This window comes from Emydura macquarii, unplaced genomic scaffold (genome assembly GCF_026122565.2).
Source record: "Emydura macquarii macquarii isolate MOO-44397 ecotype Brisbane River unplaced genomic scaffold, CSIRO-AGI_Emac_v2 contig_2422, whole genome shotgun sequence".
Classification (NCBI taxonomy): Eukaryota; Metazoa; Chordata; order Testudines; family Chelidae; genus Emydura; species Emydura macquarii.
In genome coordinates this window covers 26663806-26690506 of record NW_027132559.1, presented here as the reverse complement: position 1 = coordinate 26690506, position 26701 = coordinate 26663806, and the positions used below count along the sequence as shown (strand labels likewise).

General features: G+C 39.6%; 1 protein-coding gene across 1 annotated transcript in view; it reads right to left on the bottom strand.

The window, feature by feature from the left end:
* Positions 1-26701, bottom strand: part of THSD7A (thrombospondin type 1 domain containing 7A) — a 451937-nt gene that overhangs the window by 98931 nt on the left and 326305 nt on the right. Inside the window, exon 11 of the mRNA XM_067562127.1 lies at positions 2568-2759. Coding sequence (XP_067418228.1) covers positions 2568-2759 — 192 coding nt within the window. The remainder of the gene's footprint in view (positions 1-2567; positions 2760-26701) is intronic.

Below are 26701 nucleotides of genomic sequence, written 5' to 3'. Positions count from 1 at the left end.
ACACAAAAAATCTTTGCCAAGGGGGAAAAGAACCATGAGTAGATTTAAACAAATCCAGTCACAACTTCCATAACTACTTAGAGTCCTCAGGTAGTATAACTGGTGTGGTTCAGCTGCTAATGGGCTGTAGGCCTGGATAAGGTGGTGCACATAACCGTTTGTGAAACCTGGCCAGATTCTCAGTTCTAGTAAAAGTCTGCTTAGTGCAGGAAAGTGCTTGGTGGGGAGGAAGAGTTTTATTCTGTCTTTGTGCTTCCTCACTCTCAGCACAGTATAGCAGAGCAGAGCAGAGCAGAGCATAGCAGAACAACTTCATGACTGCTGTAACTTATGCTTGGGTTGTAAACCCCAATGGGGCTGTTTCTGCAGACAAAAATAGACAAGAATAGCTGGAGTGCAGCAACACATTGACTAATCCTCTACCTGAGACACACTCCCTACATATGTGGCTATGAAAGGAGCCAGCCAAAAAAAAAAAAAAAAAAAAAAAAAAAAAAAAAAGGCTGTTACAGGCCTATTCTAAACCAATTCAGTGACCTCTGTTACACCAGGGGTATTTCCTGGAGGCCAATTCCATTAATTTTATAGCCTCTTTATACTACATGAGCAGCATATGAAGAGGATACAATACAATGAAGAATTGAACCACATATGTAGAAGAGTCTGGTTCCATGATGGTTGCATGTATATTAGAGCACAGGGCAATGTTGCAATTCCAGTCAAATTCAGATTTCCTGGATGTCCAAATAATATGCCACTATTCACAGCTAGAGTGACAAGATACAATTTTTACGTTCTTTGAGAGAGATCACAGACAATGAAGTAATAAGAAGCAAATTCAGGTCTTGACCCAAAAAGATACTGCACATGCTTAACTTTATGCACATAAAGTACATCCATTAATTTCAGTGGGATTACTTGTGTGCTTGAACTTTAGCCATGCTTCAAGACCATGCTCAATCAGAGTAAATAACATCACTGATATTATTTTGAAGGACTGCAATATTATCTGAATTTATTATAATTGGATTGCATGGTTATTGTCAGATTCTCCTGCAAATCGTCTCAGGATCCTAGAATTGAACTATCCAGGACCAGTTGCAGTGTGCTTTTAGTCAAGGGCCCACATCTATAAAATCTGCTCCTTCTGACAGCTCAACAAAACCCAAGTTTGGCCATTTTCAGAGATCGATGTAAAGGTCACTTGTTTATTCAGGTTTGTCATCCATTAATCAACCAACATTATAGTAAGGAGTTTGTGGATGATTTTTACTGAGGCACCTATAGGTTTTGAATGCAAGCTGCTCATATACTATGGTTATGGGCATCATGGAACATATGGATGGCCATAAAGATCAGACTAGTGGTCTACCTACTCCAGTATCCTCTCTCTAACACTGCCAGTACCAGACGCTTTAGAGGATGGTGCAGGAATCCTTACAGTGGGATATCAATGTATCTATCCAGATGAATAAATAGTAAGTGTTTTTAGGATCAGGTTTTAGTGTGGGGCAGTATGAAAATTCAATGTCCAGCATTGGGAAAATAATATCGTATGACATCAATTATATAAAGTGGCAGGTTTCAGTTTAAGATATCTATCTAAAAAAATTCAGATGACATGATTTTTTATTATATTTTTGTAAGTTTTTAATATAGTACAGATACTACGCTTAAAAAGTAAAATGTTAATGTTCAGCTTCCATTGTTTTATCAGCACCATTAAAGATATCACAGAGCCATCATAAATTTGTGTCTCAGAATCATCTGATGCATATTTAAAACAATATACCTTTCAAGAAGTGTGCAGAACCATCAGAGCAGACACATGAACTTGTCACTGAAACCCTACATCTCTTCTCTCTTACCTGCCCCCTTTACGCATCTATTCACTTGTCTTTATTTAGGGCCAGATATTGCAAACATAGTGAAGGCAATGAAGCCACTTGCATGAACAGGACTATTTACAAGAGTAAAGATTTGCAGGATCAGTCCCATGAAAGACAGTTATTTACATGCAAATTGTTATTATTATGAACAATAACAACTTTGACTGTGAATACGGAAAAGCAATTTCTTATCTGTTGTACCCACTAAAACTCTGATTTTGCAAACATTTACTCCTGTGCTTAAGTGTTTGCAGGATAGGGGTGTAAGTGAGGAATAATTTAGGATTACAAAAGATCTGTATATGTATTGCACTGGAGTCTGTTTACGGTAAATCATTTCCATGGTTTAATTTAAATGCACAATAGCAAAAGAAGGCATTTAAAATAAGAAAAGATACACTTGTACAAAAACAAGAACAAAAAGACTAACCAATATTACTTAAAGCAAAGAAAAACACCAAATAATTATTTCATTAAAATAAAGAATATAGCTAGAAAAATATATGCACTAAATATTAATATGACTTTCTAATAAAATAATAATGCATGTTCTTTTAAAAGAAAGAAAGGATGCACTGTAATAAGCTGTTCCCTCTGATCACTGAATTACCTCAACATTGTAAAGTTAATTAACAATTCATAATCAAATACAAAAACTGCTGAAGTATGCAACCTTACCTTCACCTGCATATGCCAGAATAGAGCGAGCTCGCATCTGTTTTCCTTCTGTGGTTTTGCCTGAGCAGGTGTGGGAGCAGGAGGACCATCCAGACCACATGCTGAGTACACAATCCTTTGGGCATGGAACTTCACAGACGATGGGAATTGGATAGATAGCATCTCTACACAGCTGTCTGTCAACCTCTTCTCCTGGGAAAGAAAAGGCCAGTAGCAGTCTATCACTGTTAAATTAACTTAAAATGAGCAATGTAGCCCAGATGGGCTCACAAATAAATTAGATTCTGTTGTTGTGTAAAAATGAAGTAAATAGATTACTTATCAGAATGACTGTCTTCTATGGCCTGATGTTAAAAGAACATGCCACAGTACTCAAATGTATTTATGTAGCTAAATTTGAACTGTGATGAAGTGGACATGGGCATGGATGGCTATTGTTATATTTTCACTTGTCATAGCTACTGTAAATAAATCATGAATATATGATACACATGCACAAAATATATTATATACACAAACAATATATATTAGAGCCAGGCAAGTGAGCAGGCTCAATTTGCAGGGGTTTCAGAAAAAAAAAATCTTAATTTTCAGTTCACGTGATTTTCTCACCCTCTGACTTTTAATATCCACAACTCCGTTAAAAAAACAACCAAAAAATAAAAACCTGCAAATTTCAGTTGGGTATCAAAATGTGTAGAGTTTCAAGGAGGCAGGGAAGAAAGTTCCTTATTTGGTTCTAAAAGTTCTTTGTTAATTAGCAGGGCTAATGTCTGTGTCTGGCTAGGCCACAGATGTATAAAGTGTTTTGGGGTTCTCTTGGGTCAAGTTGAGGTGCACGTCTAAGGAAGTAGAGACTAGAGCGTGCCAATATCAGAATTATTTTTAAAGTCAGAAAGGAACTAGGAATCTAAAACTATACAATAGACAAACACTAGTTAATTTTTACAATAAGGAACATTGCAACAAGTAATTGGGCAGAAGATCTATTTAGAGTGATCTTATTCTACATCTAAATTCTGTATCATTCTATGTAAGATTAGTAAATAAATCGCTCCTTGGAGGTCTTTCAGTGAACTTCAGAAGGGGCTTCCTTGCACAGCTCTGCATGATGAACTAGCTGTTGAGAAGAAGTCCAATTTTACCATTGAGGAAATCACAGAAGCTATTTGGGCAAAGGAGAATACAGATAGGTGTTAAAGGATGGAGGATCCTGGCCCCACAGTGCTCTGAAGAACAAAGTAGAGGGGAAAGGTGCATGAATAGTACCAAATGAGTAAACAGATATCAAGGGGTCTCATTAGCAGTGACAGAAACACGTCTCGAGGGTAAATCCTCATCTTAAACAGCACAGGAAAACCAGGAATTAAGCAGTTTGAAGCCAAAATCAGTCTTTTAGAGACATGGCCTTGTCACCATAATGTGTATGCATCAAAGAATGGAAAACCTAGTTACAGAAACGACTTTCAATAATCCTGGCGGCTATACAGCACAACCTGCAACTCCAGAGTATTAGATTTCTGAGGATCTATTCACCATTTATAACCCTGTACTGAGATGGAAAGATCACAGCCTGTCAATGTCACTTTAACGTACTACTTTATTTCCCTTGTTTTTACTGTGGTGAACATTTAAAAATATCTGAAAAGCAAGAATATTTCAGAATCCCTGTAATGTCAAATATCAGCACAGGAAAAACTCTATTGCATTATGATTCATCCACTGAGATCTCACTGAAGTATGTACAATCTCAGTGAAACTGAATGATGCAGTCCATTACATTACAGTCCATCAGATCAATCGTTTAATAGCTAATGTCAATTAAATAATTTCACATCAAGGTTTTCTATGAAGTTGAGTCCTTGATGCAAAAAAATATTTGGTAAAAAATAGTTACTATGCTCTTTAGTTTCAGCAGTAAAGACTACAATTAGTATTATTAATAGATGATCTCATCGTCAAAAGTTAAGGCAGTAGAAGCTGTGGGTACTGACAATTACAAGTGTATAAAAATTTTGCCTTCCCCTCAAGCATAAAGCTAGCCTTTTATTTCTAAAAAAGAATAATAATAATCTGAACCATTAAGAAACAATCTAAATAGAGACTACATGAATTTTGCTCAAATTGTACAGAATCTTCACGCCTCTCTCGGTCACAGGCCAGGAATGTACACATCAAGTTCCAAACTTTAAAAAAAATATTTGCGTGAAAGGATAAATTCCTGAAAATCAGAGCTTTTACAGTGGTACTGACATACTGTTACTCACAGCATCGTTAGTGAAATGCTATGACATAGGGTTAAAAAACGGATTCCTGCTAAATGGAGACAGTGAAGAGGGGCTTGTTTTGCTTTGGGTGCACTGTCTCCCAGCTTCGTCCCTGTCAAATCCTTTATTCACACTAGTTCTTGAGTTACAACAGGCAAAACCTCAAACCTCTCCTTGACAGAATTAGTGATGTGTGAAGTTCTGAGGCTCATTTTGTATAAGCATTCTAAAGTTTGGGTGCTTATCTAAATTATCTGAACCTTTGAAATCAACCCATCAGGCCTTGACACTCACTTCCCAATCTCAATGGAACCTCAGCCCTGTAAAAGGCTTCACACAACCCTCTCTTACCACACAACCTCCCTCATTGGTCTCTGGCTCTTCCCCCCTACAGTTCCTTTAAATTATGAAGGGCTAGCATGGATGGTCATTGCTGTAATAGAATTGGAAATCTGGATTCCTGTTTGCCTCCTCAAGATGAAACCTGATTGGGTTGAAAGGGAAGGAGTGGAAATGGGGTGGCAAGTGTATAAAAGAGAACATTTGGTCCTTTATTTTTTAAGCCCCAAATGCAAAGTAAAACCTGTATTGGACTCAATAAGCCATACAAGACAACTGACCTTTCCTCTAAAATCAAAGTACAATTGGAAAAGAAGAATTCCAGAGTGAAAATGAAAACCTTGATCTTGGCCCTGTAGGAATCAACTACAGTCCCTGAATGGCTATAATCTAAACAACCTGATGTGTACAGTCAAAAAGATATTGTAATAAATTGGATGAAATTTCTGAAGAGCTTTAAATGTCAACAAAATAATTGTTATTGATAAAAAATTTAAGAGGAACTCAGTTTAATCATTATAATAATAGCGAAATGCTGTAGACTGTGGAAGGCACAGGTCTCTAAGAATCTGTGTGGTCACGTTCTGAATTTCATCAAACACAAATGTATACAATCCAGCCTAGAAATTAACATTTTTACCTCTACTTTTGTCAGAGTCAAAATAGGTTGAAGTCAATTCCTAATGTTTCTACTAGTGTTTCTGAGACTGTAAAAGACTAAATGGCTCAGTGCAAACCTATGCTGGTATCTTGAGATTTTTCTGCTTCTTGGAAGTGTCATATGATGGTCCCCCTCCCCTCCAAAGATACAACAGATCCTAATGTTAAGTAGATCATACCAAATATGGGCTACAAAAAGTGCTATTTCTTATTTAACAAAAAACTGAGAATAAACAAATTGAATTAAATATTAAAATACGAAGGTTCATTAGGGTCACAATACTATGGATGGACATCTCATATATTAAATACACAAATACTGCATTCAATCATTTATTAGGCTGAATGTTTAAGAAATCAGGAAATGCAAAATTAAGGATTCAGAAATAGCGCTAATTGAAAAGCACTGCATATCCTGAATGTTTTATGGCATATATTTTGGACATACAGTAGCAACATATTTTACTACACATATAGGCCCCAATCCTTGGGAATGGCAAACCTGCATTTTTTACCCTCTGGTAACTCGGAAATGTCTACAAAGATTTTTTTTTCCTCACAGAGCGCAAACAAGGAAAATTTCAGTCCAAAATTGGAATGTCTCAGAAAGTATTAAGCATGTCAAAGTGGTATTATAATGGTGTAACTATCCACTGTGCCAATGAATATTTATCTCACTACTGTGGAAAAAACAAAAACTAACCAAACAAACAAAAAGCACACAACGTAAGGAAAAGTTCAAGCAAGGCAGCTAAAAAATAAAAAAATAAAAGTAAAATATGGGAAATTCATACAAATTTGGGACAAACCTGAGTTAGCATATTAGACTTTCACCTTTAAAAACCCTGTGTTAAATTTGACTACTTTTCAGTCTAATTTTGAAAGGGTAATTGTACAGAGTACGAAAATCACCAATACACAATATGAGATTATTGACAGCTGTCATTTCCTGTTTCCTACCAGTATTTAGATTCTCCCAAAATTCTCTAGAATAAGAAAAATCGTGCACGTGTAGTACAGAAAATCATAAAATTCTGGCTTTATGCTGACAACTGAGAACTTCACTAGATTTGAAATGCTGCAGCATTACAGCTGCACCGCTGTAATGCTTCTATGTAGACACTACCTACACTGATGGGACAGGTTTCTCCATCTCCCCCAGAGGTTTTAGATCGACAGAAGAATTTTTCCATTGACACAGCACTGTCTACCCCAGGAGTTAGGCTGGCTTCACTATGTCACCCAGAGATGTGGATTTTTAACTCCTGAGTGACGTAGCAGGGTTGACCTAACTTTTTAGTGTAGGCCAGGGCCTTACAATAATTTTTCCCTCCAAAACATACTGTTGCAGCCAGTAAATGTTGAATGATTTTCTAAACTGAACAGGGAAGAGAGAGAGAGAGGTACATTAAAATTCTGACAGAAATGCATTGTAAAGAATAGAAATCCATAATATTTGGCACATTAAAAATTATTTCTGCCCTTTAACGAACCTGACAGCTGCAAGAGACAGAAACATTTTGCTATCTCTTTTTTTCCCCATCTTACTCTGACTTTCTCTGAGGCACTGAAGAGAATCTAGAATGAAACACACCTCACACTGAGACTGACAATTCTTTTGTCAGTTCATCTTTTTTCTTATACAGTATTGACTGACAAAGGCTGTCTCTCTTTCACAGTACAAGTCTCTAATTAAAATCCATGCACTACCAGCAGAAGCTGACCCAGTTTTCCTTCTCTAGGAGGTACTAGGGAAGATAATCACCGGAAACCTAACCAAATAAACCCTTTATTTTCACAGAAAAAAAATATTTACCTGCAGTTTGTCATTATTTATAGTCCTATTGAACATACCAGCCTTTTAAGAAGGAATTTTGGAGGTAAAACAGCATCTGAAGCAAATTCTGAACTTTTGCCCTTACCAATTCAATAATTTCCACATGGTAAATATTTTTGGTTGACATATAAAGAATTATAAAATCTTCTGTTTATCTCACCAGCATTTATAAGCTCTGGACAATATTTGTTCCTATCTTTCTACCTAAAGATCAGAGACTCTAAGGCAGCTTTAATGTCAACGAAACAAAATTGGAGAGTCCTATTAACAATAGCAAAACTATTCTTTTTCTCCATGAAATTGTTTTCTATTCCAGCTCTTGAATGACCACTTGTATGACATGGGGGAGAATCTCTCTCTTTCTGACATATGCTGACAATTTTCAGCAATCTTGTGGATCACAGACCAAAAAGGTTAAGAACCATTGACCTAAAGTATATATGCTCTATACACTGTACCGATTGCCTCCTTGGTTTCAGCGATCCCTGGATAAGAAATTAGTAGATATCGTTTCTTTGTATTTTTCCTGTAAGTTGAAAATTAGTGTCCTTTAAAATTTCTCCACAGTAATACATCAGAAACATAGTTTTGATACTATTCTGTACAAATATATGCAAAAAAATGAGCAAAAGTCAAAGCTGAACTGGGACAATACATTTCAAGTGGAAGATGAGCAAAAACTATGAGCAAAAACTATCAACAAATTGGTATAGTTCTAATGGGTGTTCATTCCCAAATGTCAACATGATTTGGAGCATGGCAGGACATAGTTTTACTAGCTAAGAAGAAACAGATGCATCTTAGTTTTCTTTACGGTAGGAATTATAAGAATCTGGTAGGTTCATATTATTTGCATTCCTGGATTGATTTCTTGACACAACTCTTGTAAAATTGAGGATCTGCAAGGTGTGATATTACATAGCAATTTACAGAACAACTGCAGTGCATTTGCAACCACTATCAGCTACAGTAGTGCTTGCATTCCAACTTATTGCTTAGGTGATGCTGTTAGCTATGTGTGTTAAATCAGTTACTAATTCCCTAACCACAGGCCTCTCCCTCAATTGCTTCTGCTAAGTAGCATTTCCATTTAATTAAGTATATCTTAATTAGTTGATAGTTAATATTTGTGAAGTCATTTTCTTCTAAGAAGCCTAAGTAGAAATGACATTGATTTCAATGAAGACAAATATTCAGCCTCACCAGCAGATGTGAGAAACATTTGAAGTCTAAGAATGTTTCTCTAATAGATTAAATAAAAAGAAAATATCATTATGTTGAGATCAGCTGGTATAAGTTTATTTGCAACTTTACTCTGATTCTGGTTTCAAACTAGAACTTAACAGTGCTATTACAGTAGTCTTTTAATTTTTACAAATGCAAATGTTTTTAATAAGACAATAATAATGCAAATTAAAAAATATGATACTTTGGGTCACTATTTGCAAAATACCAATCTCATAAATTAATAGAAATGAATGTTTTTAAATACAAGAGCTGAGCACACAAACATACATGCAACTGCATCTTGCGCACACAGTTACCATGACTGCCCACACAAACCATGAACTGCATATCGAAATGACCACTGAGTCACTTAACTTGCCCTTTACATGTGCAAATACCAGACCACACGTAAAACCGTGCATATGCAATTGGGCCTCCTACTGTTTTTAAAATGTAACTATAGGAAATCAATTTTTTTCTCCTTTTTAAAACAAATATTCTTAATGACACTATAATATCCATCTTGGGCAACCTGGGAAGACTCAGACAAAGACTCCTTCCCTTTTATATGATACTAGATTCAAGGACCAGGCAGAAACAACTGAAAGACAAAAGTAGGTGGAGCTCAAAACCTACTAGACCTGGTTGCTTCCTAAATGAAGGAAGCAGCAAGGCAGGCTATAGAAGAGGCTTCTCTAAACATAGGAGCAAGTGGTTGTGTGCTGTTATTGAGAAGGTTTTCTTGTTAGGGAGTTGTGCAAAAGGCAAGATCTTGCAAAACCCAAGAATCTATGGGAAATCTATCCCTAACCCAGAGATACCAGAACCTTTGTTCTTTTCTCCAGCCTCTCTACAGTAACCCTACTGTCCTTACCTCAGTCCCAAATGACAGCACAGCTGCTTTTTGCTAACCTCTTCACATCACTGCACATTAGCAGCTACAGAAGGGACCCTGAAGGAGTTATTGCATCCCAGATAGCTGATCAGACATTTACAAGGTGTGAAGGACGGTATGCCACAGAGATAGACTACTCCACAGCTCCATCTTCTGCTTCCCTGTCCTTGAATCTACACAAAGTTCTGATCCTGGGATATTCAGGAAGAAGAGCTACTGAGAGGTATAACTGAGAACCAGAAAAGTATTTTATAGGGATGTTGTTAGAACATAAGAATGGCCATACTGGGTCATATCAATGGTCCATCTAGCCCAGTATCCTGTCTTCCAACAGTGGCCAATGCCAAGTGCTTCAGAGGAAATGAAGAGAACAGGTAATCATCAAGTGATCCATCCCGTTGCCTATTCCCAGCTTCTGGCAAACAGCAATCCCTGCACATCTGGCTAATAGCCATTGATGGACCTATCCTCCATGAACTTATCTCGTTCTTTTTTGAACTCCGTTATAGTCTTGGCCTTCACAACACCCTCTGGCAAGGAGTTCCACAGGTTGAATGTGCATTGTGTGAAGAAATACTTCTCCATAATAACTACTCTCCCCCTACTGCACTAGTTCTGGATTCCCTGTATGCATAATAGTCACATGAACAATTAAGTCTAAAGAAAAATAACTTCTCAGAAAGATGAAATCATGAAAGCAATAAAGGGACAATCTTAGAAATGCATCAGGAACATATTTTAAATACTCTTATTTCCTCATAAAATTGAGGAAAATGAGAGAACTACATTTCAGTATATACTTAGACTATAACTGCTTAAAAATAATGAACCCACACTTTGGGATACAATATTAATGCTTCCTGTAATCCCATTGTAACGTTTGGTAACGGAAGAACATATGTATCTCCATTTATATTACAGTCATCTATCAGGATTACAGTTATGTAGATATAGGCTTTAACTTGACACAGAGGGATAAAAACAGGGAGAGGAATAGTATTTCCCCATCCAAATAATTATTTTTACATATAAAATGCAGTGCCATCCGTCACATATGTAGGGAGGGCAGATTAAGCAACAACAAGAAAAAAAAATTCTCATAACTATGTTAACTCAAATGTATTTTTAAAATGCAATATCCTAAGGTATTCAGCTGGCAGTGGGGGGGAAACCAAGTTTTACCCCAGAAAATGCAAAGACCTCATTCATCCTTGAATTCTCCTCTGAGAGAAGAGGAAACAGTTCTCTTCCCTTTCTCTTGTTACCAGTAAGAAGACTGGGACATTTCCTGGTTTTCATTTTCAAATATATTTATTTTTACCAATTAATCCCATCTCTTATTTTTCACTTTCTAACTGTATCCTACACCTTTGCCCAGGGTGTAGTACGTGAGTTGAAAAGTAAGCACAGCTTTTAGAGATTGTGTAGCTAGAACATAGAATGTTTCAGCTCCGCTGATGTGCCATGGGGATTGGCCTCTCTATCTTATAAACTTGCACATGCTGAGGCTATATTTACACTGACGGTGGCAAAATCGCCTCCGCCAGATCGATCTTTCAGGATCAATTGAGCAGTCAGTGAGACCCGCTCAATCGATCAGGAAGTCGACTGAGTAAGTCCACCCCCTCAAGTAGCGTAGTGCTTAGTCGACGGGAACAGTGCAGCGCAGTGTGAACAGCGCACAGAAGGGAAGCTGAGCAGTCGACATCAGTTACTCAAACTACTCTACGTAGTTTGCGTAACTCCCGTCGACTGCCGCCAAATCGCGCGGTCAGTGTGAACCAGCCCTGAGTGACCATATTGCATGTGCTGAGGGCCCATTTTAGCATTGCTATCACATGGCCTGATGTCATTTACTGTGTAGCACAGCCAATTTAATAATTGGCATGGCTGGCTGACATACCACCTTAATCAACTGAGAAAACACAGCTTAGATATTGCAAAAAGAAAATTTAAAAAATAAAGGGGAAATTCCTTTTCTTATTCTTGTTGTTACATTTACTGATCTTTTTCAGTTGTTCTGTGAGCACCTAATATTCACTGCCATAAAATATATTTGGTAACATCTTTTATCAATAGAAAAGATTGAGAAAATTTGAATTTACTCTTATAGCGGAGACTGTTAAAAAGTAAACAAATACTAAAATGTTGTACTGACTTTACCACAGTACTCCCTATACTCAACATTTATACCACAGTACATTTAATACGATATAACTGAAAATGTTTTCCCAAAAAGTACTCACTGCACTGTAACAGCACAGCATTTCCTACCGAATAACAGTAGGTTTTTGCCACACAGTTTGACAGATAGCTGAAACATTTTCAGGGTTGATTTGTTAATGTAGTCATACTGAGAATGATAAGCAGCAGTGAACACAAGTGTATTGATCACAACCAAGCACAGTTGCCTTCTACAATCAAATAAACCAATCAAATGTCATCATGGTAAAAAAGAAAAAGAAAGTTTGATGGCAGGCTAAGGTCCCATTGAGAATAAAATCAATTTTAGGCATGGGATGAAGTCAGATCGATATATCAGGCCAAGAGGCCCCTTTTAAACAGAATGAGGTGAGGAAAAGTGCTGATGGTGCTATATGGGGGGTGGGAGGAGGAGACAGTGCTGTTCTAAAGGGTTATATCACTTGAAAATTTCTAATGTACTTATAAAAATGTTTGGCAAAAATCCTAATAAATTATTTTATAAGGTAGCTCAAATTCTGATGCAAGATATTTTGACAATATCCAAATGACAGCAGGTTTTGCCAAACCAAAACATTCTGCAGAATTTCTATGAGAAAAAAAAATTAAAGAATGTTTTCGAGAAAAATACTTACTTCATTTAGTTTCTATAAAATGCTATAGATATTCTGTAAAGTTTAACAGCGAGATTGCATAAAACTTACTTAGACCAAAATTAGGAAAATTCTTACATCATTTTGAAAAACAACAATCCATACATCTTTTATAGACCATTCCTTTGAAAATGCAATCTGACTGTTTTTTTAATTTGTTGGAGGACTATAACCATATTATTTTTCACTACTGGGTATTCACTTAGCTTTTAAATCCATGAGGCGCAGAGCAGCTGCTGGAACGAAAAAAAGCAGTCACATGCCTTTTTCCTCTATCTATTTACTGGAAGCAAGGTTTCAAGTATTTTTCCCCACTACAATAAACCCCAAATCCCTCACATCAGTGAGATAACAGAACCAGGGAAAGGCCCTGGAGTGTTACTGAATTTAAACCAGTCTCGGCACATCCCTGGGAATGTGCATGAAGGTCTGATATTTGGATTTGAATTAGAATTGGACTCTGGATCCTGATAGTCGGAATTATTCAAATTTGAGGGAAAATGTACAAAGGAAATAACGGGGAAGATCAGAACAAAGGTGGCCCATGGGAGAGCAATTCCCAAAATGCTGGTAGTCTTCCAGCAATTTCTATAGCCTGTGTTTTCAAATGCGAGTGCTTAAGGCTAGGTTCTTAAATCCATATTTAAGCAGCTGCCTAAAAACGGCCTGAGTTTGCAGAGCTGCTGAGCTTCCATAACTCTTGTTGACTTCAATGGGAGCTCCAGCTGCTCAACACCTTTAAAAACTACTTTTATTTTGGTGCCTAAATATGGATTTAGGAGCCTAACATAAGGCACCCTAGTTTGAACATTTTGGCTTAAGTTCCTACGCCAAGGACTGGAATCACAAAAGGCCTTAGATTCCTAACTGCTACTATAGGCACCAAAGTCCAACATTAGCCACCACAGGCATTCACAAATCTCCCACTCAGCCTGTAGGCACTTTAACTCACTTGGCAACTATGTTTTTACTGCAAAAGTTATGTAAGCATCCAAGTTTCTGCCTCTGAGTATGCACTGCTGCCTTAGGCAGGTGTCTGGACATCTAAACCCATGAGATCCACAAACCAGAGAGAGATAAGTGCTGCCGCACCTATCTCACCCGTGGGGTCCAATCTGGTAGGCAGCTTCTGAGCACACCTACTGGATAATGTCTCATTCAAAATCTGACCGCATGAGGTTGTGGTGGGGCTACTGCCTCCCTTACAGCTTTTAGGCTCCCTTCGGGGGAGGGCACTGGTGCTTAACCAGCTAGTCCTGTCCATGCTCTGCCACTGGCTCAACACCGTGGTCCCGCCCCCGGGTTTCCTGGCCCACCTCCAGACGACTGTTCTGGAGTTCTTTTGGCCAGGACTGAACTGGGTCTCTGCAGGGATTCTGAGTCTTCCCCTGGAGGAGGGAGGGCAGGGCCTGTGCTGCCTCCGCAGCCAGGTCCACACCTTCCGCCTCCAGACTCCTTTATGGTGCAGGTGGTCCGACGTGGAGCCACTTGGCGCACACCTTCCTCCGCCACCTCTGGGGGCTCCGATACGACCGGCAGATCCTTTATCTTCATTCGAGAGGTCTTCCGCAAGACCTCTCCGAGCTGCCAGTCTTCTACCAGGACCTCCTCCGGACCTGGAGGCTGCTTACGGTCTCCAGGCCCCTTGTGGCCACCAAGGGGGCAGATCTCCTTGCGGAGCCCCTGCTACACAACCCCCAACTCTGTGTGCAGGTGGCGGAGACCCTCTCGGTGCGCCGGAGGTTGGTTCTGGCAGGAGTCACCAAGATCTGAGATCTCCTGGTCTATGACCCGGGGGACTGGGTGGATCCCTAGGCGCAGGCTCAGCACATGGGGCTCTCCACCCTCCGAACCCCACGGCGTGTACGCCAGGAGGTGAAGGCAGCCTTGCCCCTTGCTGCTCGAGTTTACCTTGAGCAGGTCTTGCGAGAGGGTGCTCCCCGCCCCCCCCCTCAGTCCAAGCCCTCTGGTGCTCTCCATCGGACTCCGGCCCCTCAAGCCCCCCCGGCCTCCCTCCCCCTACGCCCCGAGCTGGCTGCACGAGCTGCAGCTGGTTCTTTTTCAAACCGCGCCGAGAGACCATCTTTACACGCTTGTGCTGCACACCCTTCACTTCCTCGCCATTGTGTCCCACCCTGACACCAAGTGGCGGGACCGGTTACCACCTGTGGAGGGCGAGGATCCCTGGTGGGCCAGTCTGTACTCCACCCTGACCCCACGGCCCACCGGGGAGATCAGTTGGCGGCTTCTTCATGGAGCCGTAAGCATGGGCGTGTACTTGGTGCGGTTCACCCCTCGCCCCGACACCTGCCCCTATTGCGGCGTGAGGGAGACCCTGGCGCACATCTATCTTGAGTGCACCAGGCTGCAGCCCATTCCGGCTCCTCCAGAACCTCCTGCTGAGGTTCTGGCTGCACTTTTCCCCACACCTGTTTGTCTATGCACACCCCGTCCATGGCCCCACAAAATCGCAGGACCTCCTCGTCAACCTCCTCCTACCCCTGGCCAAACTGGCCATCTACAAGACCAGGCAGAGGAGGTGGGCTGGGGGGGCGCTCTGCGACTGTGGGGCCTACTTCCATTCCCTTGTGCACTCACGCATCCGGGCAGAGTTCCTCTGGGCAGCGTCCGCTGTCTCCCTTGATACCTTCCGGGAGCAGTGGGCGCTGTCCGGGGTTCTCTGCTCGGTGACCCATTCCGGTTCCCTCCGTTTAACCCTGTGACCCTCACACCCCTCCCTGTTTTTTCATTAGTTGTCCCCCGACATTAGTTGTATTCCGGGTCCAGTGACTCTTTCCTTTAGGCTGGGGGAAGGGCCATTAGCAGTGGGTGGGCGGAAACTTCCTGGTTTACAAAATAGGAGCTTTTAGGCCAGTGATTAGAGCATTCACCTGGGATGTGGGAGACCCAAGTTCAATTCCTTCCTCTGTTTGGTAGCTAGAAAGGATACCCCTGTTTAAATCCTACTACTCAACAGAGTGCTCTTACCACTTAGCTATGAGATATTCTGATATTGGGCTCCCTCAGTCCCTCCTGTTGAAGTTGTTCCACTTTAGAATTAGAGTCACTGGAGCAGGGCAACTGGATCCTGGGTCTCTCACCTTCCAGGTGAGCACCTTACCCTTACAGAGTCATTCTTACTCTGTGGCACAATGTTTCTTTAATTATTTATGCACAGTGGAACATCCAACTTCAGCAGGACAGATGGATGGATGGATGGATGGATCCCCCCCATCAGCATACCCCATAGCCCAATGGTTAGAGCCACTCCCGCTATGATTTGAAAATGGGCTCCCATCTTTCTCAGAAGTGGGGTGGGGAATTGAACCTGTGTCTTCCACATCCTGGGAAATTCCTCTAACCACTGGCCTAAAAGTTATAAAGGAGGCACCACTATCTCCTCCTCTTCTTTCTCCTTCATTTCTTGAATGGAAAAAAAAAAGGGCTTAAGCCCCTAACGTCAAGAGAGAGTGTCTCACTGAGGTTCCCAAGCAGAGATAGGTGTTTCCTGGCAACCCAGATTTAGGTGCTTAATACCATGTCAGGGTTGTCGGCATCTCCCATTGGCTAGCTTACACAGCTCCTTGCCCAGCATGGTGGCTTTTGTGAATCCCATTCTTCAGAGTCTATCTCTACCCAGGCTTTGTACAGAGAGCCTAGGTGCCTAAATCAGGCTTTATGAATCCCAGTGATTTTCTAGTTACCTATGACCTTTTGTGAATCTAGCCCTTTCCCATGTCACTCCTAAACATAGAAAAATCCTTCCTGAACTGGGTTTTAAAGCCCTGATCCAGCAAAGCACTGAAACACATGCATAACTCTGAGCAAATAGGTGTTCCCATTAAAGTCATGTGCTTAATTGCTTTGCTCGATTAGTGAGACAAGATGGGTGAGGTAATATCTTTTATTGGAACAACTTCTTTTGGTGAAAGAGACAAGCTTTTGAGCTTAGTGTCGAAGGTGACTGTCATCACCTCATTCACATCCCTCCTGAAGATCCACTGTAATGACATCTGCAAGAAATGAGTCAGTTTTCAGAATGGAGAAAGGTAAATAGTGATGTCCCCCAGGGGTTTGTACTGGGACCAGAACTGTTCAATATATTCATAAATAATCTGGAAAATGAGGCAAACAGTGAAGTGGCAAAGTTTGCAGATGATACAAAACCACTTAAGATAGATAAGCCCAAAACAGACTGCGAAGAGTTACAAAGGCAGATCTCAAAAAACTGGGTGAATGGACAACAAACTGGCAGATGAGATTCCATGTTGACAAAGGCAAAGTAATGCACATTGGAAAACATAATCCCAACTATACATATAAAAAGATGGGATCTAAATTACCTGTTACTACTCAAGAAAGAGATCTTGGAGTCATTGTGGATAGTTCTCTGAAAACATCCGCTCAATGTGCAGTGGCAGTCAAAAAAGCTAACAGAATGTTGGAAATCAATAGGAAAGGGATGGATAATAAGATGGAAAATATCATATTGCCTCTTTATTAATCCATGGTACACCCACATCTTGCATACTGTGTGCAGATCTGGTTGTCCCATCTCAAAAAAAGAGAATTTGGAATTGGAAAAGATACAGAAAAAGGCAACAAAAATGACTAGGGGTATGGAACAGCTTCCATATGAGGAGAGGTTAATAAAACTGGGACTTTTCAGCTTGGAAAAGAGATGACTAAGGGGGATATGATAGAGGTCTATAAAATCATGACTGGTGTAGAGAAAGTAAATAAAGAAGTGTTATTTACTCTCTCATATAACACGAGAACCAGGGGTCACCAAATGAAACTAATAGGCAGCAGATTTAAAATGAACAAAAGGAAGTATTTCTTCACACAATGCACATTCAACCTGTGGAACTCCTTGCCAGAGGATGTTGTAAAGGCCAAGACTATAACAGGGTTCAAAAAAGAACTAGGTAAATTTATGGAGGATAGGTCCATCAACGGTTATTAGCCAGATGTGCAGAGATTGTTGTTTAACAGAAGCTGGGAATGAGTGACAGGATGGATCCCTTGATGATTATCTGTCCTGTTCATTCCCTCTGGAGCACCTGACATTGGCCATTGTTGGAAGACAGGATATTGGGCTAGATGAACCATTGGTATGACCCATTATGGCCATTCTTATGTTCTTATAAACTCCTGCAAATTTTCTTACAGGCCTGGCTTCTTTAAACTAGTCATTACAATACATCATTTAGAACTTGTTTTCCTCCTGTTTTTCATTTGAGCTTTTAATATCCAGACAGCATTTCATGATGCAGTCTGTTGTGACTACAATACCATCATTATGAAATGACTCATATTTTAGGGCATTTCAAGTTGCCACTGCAGTGGTCATCTTGTGAAATCAGATATTTCCTGGCAGACAGAGAGAGATATTACGCTAATCAGAATGCAACACAAATTGTAATCTGAAAGAAAGGTCAAACAATCAGCATGGAAAAATGCAAACAACATTTCAATTATATGAGGCCAGAAGAAATAACAGGCTGTTTTGATATTCTCCATCTATCAGTGAATCATTTTCACAGCTTCATAGCTCGATAGCACTTAAGACAATTTAACTTCAAACAGTGTGCCATAACAACATAAATATAGTATATGCCAAAAGGAATAGAGTAATATATATATACATAGTACCAAAATAAATCTCTTTGTGTCTGTACACATATTTTTCTCTGAATATACACAAATTATTCTCATTGCCTCTAATGAGAGAATATCACATATGAACTATTTAGCACAAAGGTTTCAGAATTGATTAAGCTCCCAAAGTACTACCTATATTTATTTAATTCACAAGTGTATTCATTAAGAGATGATCTTTCTTGCATATATTTTGTATAAATTTGTACTCTTTTTAGTACTCATTCTAGTTATTTCACTAACATTTGGAGAAAATAAGAATGAAAAGATTTAAAACACACACACACCCAAAAGGAATAAAGCTGTAAATTCAGTTTTCTAATCCATTCTTAAATCATGCTATTATGCCTTTTTCATTTGTTTTCATAATGGCATGATGTAAAGCGACAATGCAAAGATTGAAAAGCATCAAATTAACGACCTTTAAAAATGAATGTTTTAAAAAATTCTCCACAATTGTTACTATTTTTTATTTGTATTAGGATGGAGCCTAAAAGCCACACTCAGGACCTGGTCCCATTTTGGTGGGCACTACACAAACACAGAATTAAAGATGGCGCCTGCCTCAATCAGGAACTATTGATCAGGTCTGCATAAAACAAGCGCTATCTGCAAATTTGGGTTATCCCACCGAAAACATATGTAGAATGTTGGGAGTGTCCATAATAGGAATCTCACAGATAAACTCTTTGTGCCTTGGCAAAAAAGACAAAAATATTGGTGCTTTATCACCAAAAAGCATGGAAGTCCTAGGCCAGTGCAAATACATCCAGTTTTCTCTGAAAAGCCATGTGATTGGGAGCCCCTACTTATGTTCTTTGAAAACAAAACCACGTACCTAGTGCTTCAGACCAGGTAACCAACTCCCCACCCATGATTTGTGACCTGCAGCCAAAGATGGGCTAACTGCTCTAAACTTCATTATATACTCTCTCAACATTAATTCTGTATACAGGCAAAAAGCATATTCTCAATTAACTGCAACTCTGTCCCCAAAAGCATTTGACAAATTAGAAGCAAAGGTCCACTGCACTGGGATCCATGATTGATTTCAGTGGTTCCCAAACTTTTTATTAAGGTAATCCACTAACTGCATGTTGTCTTTTTTTTGCAACCCACTCGGGGTCTAAATTCAAGGAGGGGTGTCCAAGATCACTGGCCAACAGCCTTCTTCTCCCTCCTCCTGCCTCCTCCTACTCACCCTGCTGAGGAGGCACCAACCACCTGCAGAACCACCTTCTATCCAACACCCCAATCCTAATCCCATCATCAATCCAGAGAGGAGGTTTGGAAAGCGAGTCTGCCCACACTCACCCCACAGTGGTGGCTCCTGTCCCATGGAGCTGAGCCAGGCTCGCCACTCCAGGTGTTGCAACCTGGCGCTCAGGGTCATAGTACCACTCAGATCACAACATAGTGGTGGCCAGGCCAAACATGAGTGGTGTTGCGACTCCATGCACCAGACTGCAAATTCCAGAATGGGGAACCAGGCCCAGGTCCATGGCACAGGAGCTACACTGTAGGATAACCTCACTCTCCAACATTTCCCTACCCCCACTTCCCAGGGCTTCCCCACCACATCAGGTCTGCAACCCAAGCAGAACCTTCGTGGACAAAACATCAGTTTATTGCATTGTAACTTTAGTATTATTTATTCTGTTAACAGAAATCAATGCATTACTCTTCCAGATCAACTAGGAGGTGATGGAATGCAATGACGTGTTTTAAATCAGTCCACCAAAAGAAACTATATCATGGTATACAAATGCAAAGGCATCCGTTCTGATCCAGATTTTATTGAGGACGTTCACTCTCCTAACATTAAGCTGAAAAACATGATGAAGAATTGGGTTGACTCAATTAAAAAGGATCTTTAAACAGCATAAAAGTAACCAAATATTAATCTGTTTTATATCAGTTCTGTAATCATGAAGCTTAAAACAGCACTGTCCATTGATTAATATTAAAGAACTACTAAAATCCTTACATGAAAGGTACAATGTATAGCAAACCTTCTTGTTAACTACAAATGCTTTCACAATCCAGTACTATGGAATTTTTATTGCCATTAGGTATCTTATTTAGGAGCTTTCAAAATACTATATTTTCCATCAATGCTTCCAGGAACAAATACTCATTTACACCAAATATCCCACAGAGATAGTAAATAATTCTGTGTAGGTAGATAAATTAAAAGATAAGGGGATTTGGTTACAACTATCACGTCCTATGTGTTGTACTTTAAAGAACCCAACCAAAGAATGCTTCTGCAGCATTCTGTATTAATGCAACTTCAAATGCAGGATGATGATCAGCCAAAAAAAAAGTGTCAGCCAGAACAGAACATTCTTAATCAATCCCTTAATGATATTATCTAGGAAATGTATGTCAAGAAATAATGACTAATGTGCACATAATCTCAGTTCCTGTAAGTAGTATGTGGTTTGCTGAAGGCAACTGTCATTAGATCCCTTTATTTTTCTATAGTTTGACTAAAGATGGTGGGCCAGATTCTAATATGAGTTCATTTATGATAGTACAAAATAATCCCAGTAATTCTGTATAACTGAGCTCTGAATCTGACTCAGGACAATTTTTTAAAAACTAAAATGGAAATTTCTATAAACTGGATATTTTCTTCTTCTTCTTCTTTTTTTTTTTTAAATAACCAGCATGAACAAAACCACACACTGATTATTTTTTCATTCTGTACTGCTGGGCCAATATGTATGAATGAATAAATGAGAAAAAGTAGCGTCTTCATACACTAAACATACTTACAAAGCTTCTGCCTATTCTCCTATTGTTCCCCATTATGGAGCTGAACCAAAGCTCACTGATATCAGTGGGAATCTTCCCATTGATTTCATTGAAATTTGGATCAAGCCCTAAATATATAGGAGGTAAAAAGTTTCAAACCAATAGAAATACTTTAAGTGCAATCATTATAATACCACTTGCCTACAAAAAAGGTTAATTGACACCATAAAGAAGCCTTTTACATCCCTTTAATAGAAAACTGACTGGAAATGATACAAAGCCTAATGGTAACAGATTCAGACAAAATGCAGAAATCAGTCATGAAGCTATAGTAAAAAAACTACATTACAATGAAAATTTAAGACTTTGTGCCTTTTATCTTACTATCAAAGAAAGTACCATATGGTGCCATGAATAGAAAGTAAGTGCATCTGAGAAATCATTACATAAAAGAGTGGATCTACAGAGAAAAATATGAAAAAAGCTTACATATTTAAAATTGTCATGTAGCTGAGGGTCATGACTTCTATTCCTGATGCTGTGAGTATGTGAATGGCTGATGACTGTGATGTCTTTAGGAATGCAGTCACAATTCAGGACATTAGTATATACTATTGGTGGTCTGATCCTGCATGCCTTGGTCAGCTAAACCTCCCATTCATGTCAATAATACATACATGGTATCAGGAATAGTACACATGACCCTCAGCGACATAAGCATAAACCTCTACCCAGGCAGTTGAAGGAACAATTCTGGTACTTCAGTCAGTAGAAATGTACATACATACTAAAGGCCACATTGTTGCCTTAGCTTTCCCCTTTAATACCTGTTTCTCTGCTGGATGGATGGAAGAGGGACAAGGATATAGGGCCTTGCCTTCTCCCTACATCCTGTGGAGTGACTATAACCCAATAATCTGAACCTGCACAAGTTCCATGGAGAATCTTCCCTTAAAAAGTGAGATATATTCCATCAAGCATAGCACAATGGTACAAAATGATGACTATATATTCAATAACTTAGTTACAGTCTTCTGTAACTGTCCCTGATGTACTGTTTTATGGAGTGGTTAAATTAACCTGAGTTCAAATATAAATATAGTCAAAATTCCTTCACATTATAGTTGTATACATAAACATCTGAGCAAATGGAATTTGATAGGGTAATTCTGCAAGTATGTATACTAGGATACTATGCTTTTCCTATCTGACTCACTTGTAGGTCTAGCTGGTATCAGTTTTAACTGAAAGTGGTCACTATCTATTCAGTGATCTGGGTAAAATGAGCAGGCAATTTCAGTGGCCAGGAGCACCCCACAGAGATCATTACCACAACTGGTACCCATGCACGCAATTTCAGCAGAAACCCCAAGGATTGAATGGACACAATGAAAGAACTGCTCTCTTTCTACTATTGAGATGTGTCTATGCTCTTAAATTTTGTAGCCATTTATCAGCAGTGGTGCCACTAGTGATGGAAACTCTGGTAAACACCTACAGGGCATGACAACATGATGGTAAAACTACTTGTGCCCTATGAACACTAGAATTTACACCATTAATAGCACAGATGGATCTGCACTTGTACCAAAAAAGAGTTAGCAATTTTTCTAGTGGAGGCAAAACTTCTGGAGGCTAAGGAAACATTTGATGCAAAAGGTTGTACTGACCATGCTGTGCCTGATCTGTGGATAAATATGAAGGAATTCATTTTACACCCCTGAGAGACTAGCACTTATCAACTGCATTAAATCCAGTAAAAATGAAATGCATATCTATTTTAAGAGCAAAAAAGATTATCTACAATAATACTATTTAATCACTGCACACAAGTTTAACATTTAAGTAACTTTGCTATTCACAAAGGTTAATCTCCAGCACGGAAAATTCTTCACCCATCACCACAGACCTCTAGCAAAATAATCCATATGAGATAAAAATTTTTATCAGTGTTGATCTAATTTTGCTCCTCTTGCATGAGAAGTTTTCCTGAAGCAACCCCTTTATAAAAAGTCCTGATATAAAGTCTGAGAAACCAAGATAAATATTTTGAAAGGGTTCCTTGTGACAGAAAAGGGCTGAAGTTCCATTTTTTATAATATAATACATCAAAGTTCATTATAATCCATACAATGGCAACCTCGGGTACGGATTGTCAGATTTTTTCAGCCTGAATGAAAATTTTCATTATTGCAATCCACTGTGGAAAGAGAATGACAATCATAGGCCTCCAGCAGTAACACTGAAGGATAATCTATTGTCTTGTATTGTCTCAAAGGCTGTAATGACTCCTATCTTTGCAACAAATTGAATAAACTCATCCTAATTATATGAAACAGCCCCACAAAAAATGCTATTTGTTTCTAATTGTAAAATAAGAAACCACAGGTTGAAACATGATATCCCAGCTAATTGTACTTCAAACGTATTTAATGATTCAAGAACCAACAAAAAGAAAAGAATCTGATCTATTTTATGGTATAGCTTATGATAAAACAATGAATTTACCATACAACACATTCTTAAATCTAAGATATCAGCTTCTTTCACTGTGAAATACAGACGCCTAAGGAAAAATATATTTACATTTTAATTCACTTAAGCGCCTTTGACTAATTCCTCTGTTGCAGAGGTTGATTTAAGTTTTGGCTATTTAATTTGAGTTTAAGTCACATTCAGCTTTAGACAGGGAAAGCTGGATGGAAATCATTCAAGAAATGAAAGAATTTTTAAGCAAAAGATTTTGTTTAGTTTTGGTTCCATGCTGCAAACTTTGATGCCAATTTAATATTTTTTCCCTTATGCTCTTTCTTCTCCATTGTCTCATTCATAGCTGCCAAGTTCTGAAACTCTCTGTGTGCTGTTTAGGCTACATAAGATCTAGGTAACTAATTCACATATAACCATAAACTTCCACATATAGCCCATGCACACTTCCCCAAGCAGTATGTAGATGTGTAGGACATGGAGCTGGACATAGAGCTGGCTCAAGAGGCATGCAAAGTATTTATCTGGGGGGATAGTTGGGTGATGGGTGGGAGTTGCCTGGAGGTAACTGGGTGGGTGGAGGTGCCTCTGGGGGGGTATCTGTGTGCTGTTTGGGGCAGCAGGATTGGGGATGCCTGGGAGAGCATAGGTCCAGCAGCGGGCCCTTTGCCTATTGTTATCACCTCCACTTGTTGCTGCTGTCGCCCCTGTTTTTCCTCTGGCCTTCCACCAGGAAGGGAAGTAGAGAGGCTGCTTGCATAGCATGAACCACAGCAGCCAATGCTGGCCAGGTAGAGCAGCTGCAAGTAATTTCTGCAATCCACCTAAACACCTAACATTTCAGTAGGATGCAGGCTGCATTACAGATCCACTTGCGTGAGTATCACAGGAGATAGGTGACACTTGACAGCCTTGGTCATTACATCACACTGCTTTACTGCAGTGATGCAATTCACCAGAAATGTACAAAATTAAATGAATTCCTAGGACCAATGTGATGCAGCCTATCTTAGAGGAAAAACAACATTAAACCTGTAAAGCATGAGCATGGCTATTACTAAAGTCTGAGGAGAAACATGCATAAAATTGGAATTCAGCGCTATACACACAGCATCTGTGGCACAACAAACAGGCAGCATGGACATTACAATTAACCCTTATCAGGACAGCAACATGCAGCATATAAGAGGAATCAGAAAACCATGGCAAAGAGATAGTTCAGAACAGCTGTTACCTAGGTAGAAGAAAATCAGTACTGGCCTACAATAACTGGTAAGCTTTTCATCAAGGCTGGCTTTAAAGACATGCAATGCAAACAATGGTTTGGATCTCTACACTATTGGTTGCACAGCTGCAATTTCCAGGCTGGCTTCTTTACTAGAAACAGCATTTGAAGAGAAAGAGTCTTACTATTGAAACCTGAGGCTTTGCTCTGGATTGTGGCTTCTGATTGCCACCTTTCCTGGTGCTAAGTATTGCATATAGTGTATAATGGGTGTAAACTTGGATGCCACTGTGGGTGTTAAGAGCTGTTTGAAATATTCATGAAATTTCAGACATCCCACAGGTCACATCTCTCATTTTTCCCAAATTTTAAGTGGACTATTTTAATTCATTTTGAAAAATAAAATTTTTGAAAATGAAAAATTTTGACTTTGAAGAAAAAGTTTTCATTTACAGAATCAAAATATTAAGGAAATAAGAGTTCTCATCATTTTGTCTGCGTGTTGAACTGATTAGATAGGATGAGAGAGACAGAAAGAGGAAGAAGGAAAAAGGGTAAAAACATTTGCCAAAACCAAATATGAGCAGTGGAGAAGGGGATGACATGTGTAGCACTCTATGGATCTATAAAAGAAAGGGAGCACATGGAGCAGGAAAACCAGAGAGAGCTGCCAGTGCCAAGGGAAAATGAGCAAAAATAACAGAAGTGCAGGAGAAGCAGAGGTGGAGGAATTAACTTGTAAGCAGTATGCAAAATATCACAGAAGCCACATATTGCTACCTGCCATCTCCGCAAGAAGGTTATAAGTACAGGCGATGATGCCAGGACATTGCTCCTATGGAGTCACCCTCACCAGTAGAGCCAAGTTCCATGTTCCCCAGCTCTGGCTCAGGTCCCTCCTGATAAACAAAAGGAGGAGCAGCTGCTGCCTTCCACCTCTTGGTTCCTTAACCACACCTGTATCTGCACCATGGAAGAGCTCACCTCAGAGAAAATTAGGTCTTTCAGGAGAAGAGGAGCAGCCACTGCGTAGCTGAAGGTGGCCTGAAGGAGAGGGAGAAGGCAGAGACAGAGAAAAACAGGGTAGTGGCCAAGTAGGAGAAGTATCTGGCTACCAGGGAGCAGGCATCCTTTGAGTGGATGACAAGATGTAAGGCCAGCCTTTCTCCTAGGGATTCTCCAGGGTCCTTTTTCACAGCATCAGCACTGCCGCTGAGGCCAACAGAGAAGGCAGGTCCTATTGACCATGAGGACCGTACGGAGAGGGAGATCTGCTCCTGCACCATTTACTTTTCTTCCTCTTTTGAGGAGGAAACTTCTGAGGGGTGGAGGTGAAAGACATAGTAAAATGAAGTAACTAGATGATTTAAGAATCTTTCTTCCATACTGCGTCTTACTTATAGATTTTTTTAATTTTGAAAAAAGAGTTTGAATGATTATAGGGTGTACTTATAACACTACATTTACATTTAATTTAGTGACATCTTGCCATCTTAGATCATTTCCAGCAGCTGGCAGGTATTGACCTGCTACAATCAAGCAACCCTCATGAAAAACACCTTCCATGTCAGAAGAGGAGAAGGAGTTGACTTTGTGTGTATGGTTGTTTCTGTGGAACATCCGTATCTACAGAAATAAGCAGCCACCACTACTCATCTGTAGACACATTCCCTGCTGGACAAACATTGTCTGTGCTCTAGCAAACCTGAATGTGGTTGAAATGCACACTAACATGCATTCTGTTGCACTTGTCTTAAAGCCTTCATTAGGTCTGTACTCACACATACATTTGCTGGGCCTGAATCCATGGCCTATTATATTATCATTTAGTAACAACATTGCTTTCACAAAGCTGTATCTCACTTCATTACAGACAGCCGGCAAGCATTACCCTGTGACAGCCAAGAGGCACCCAAAAAGC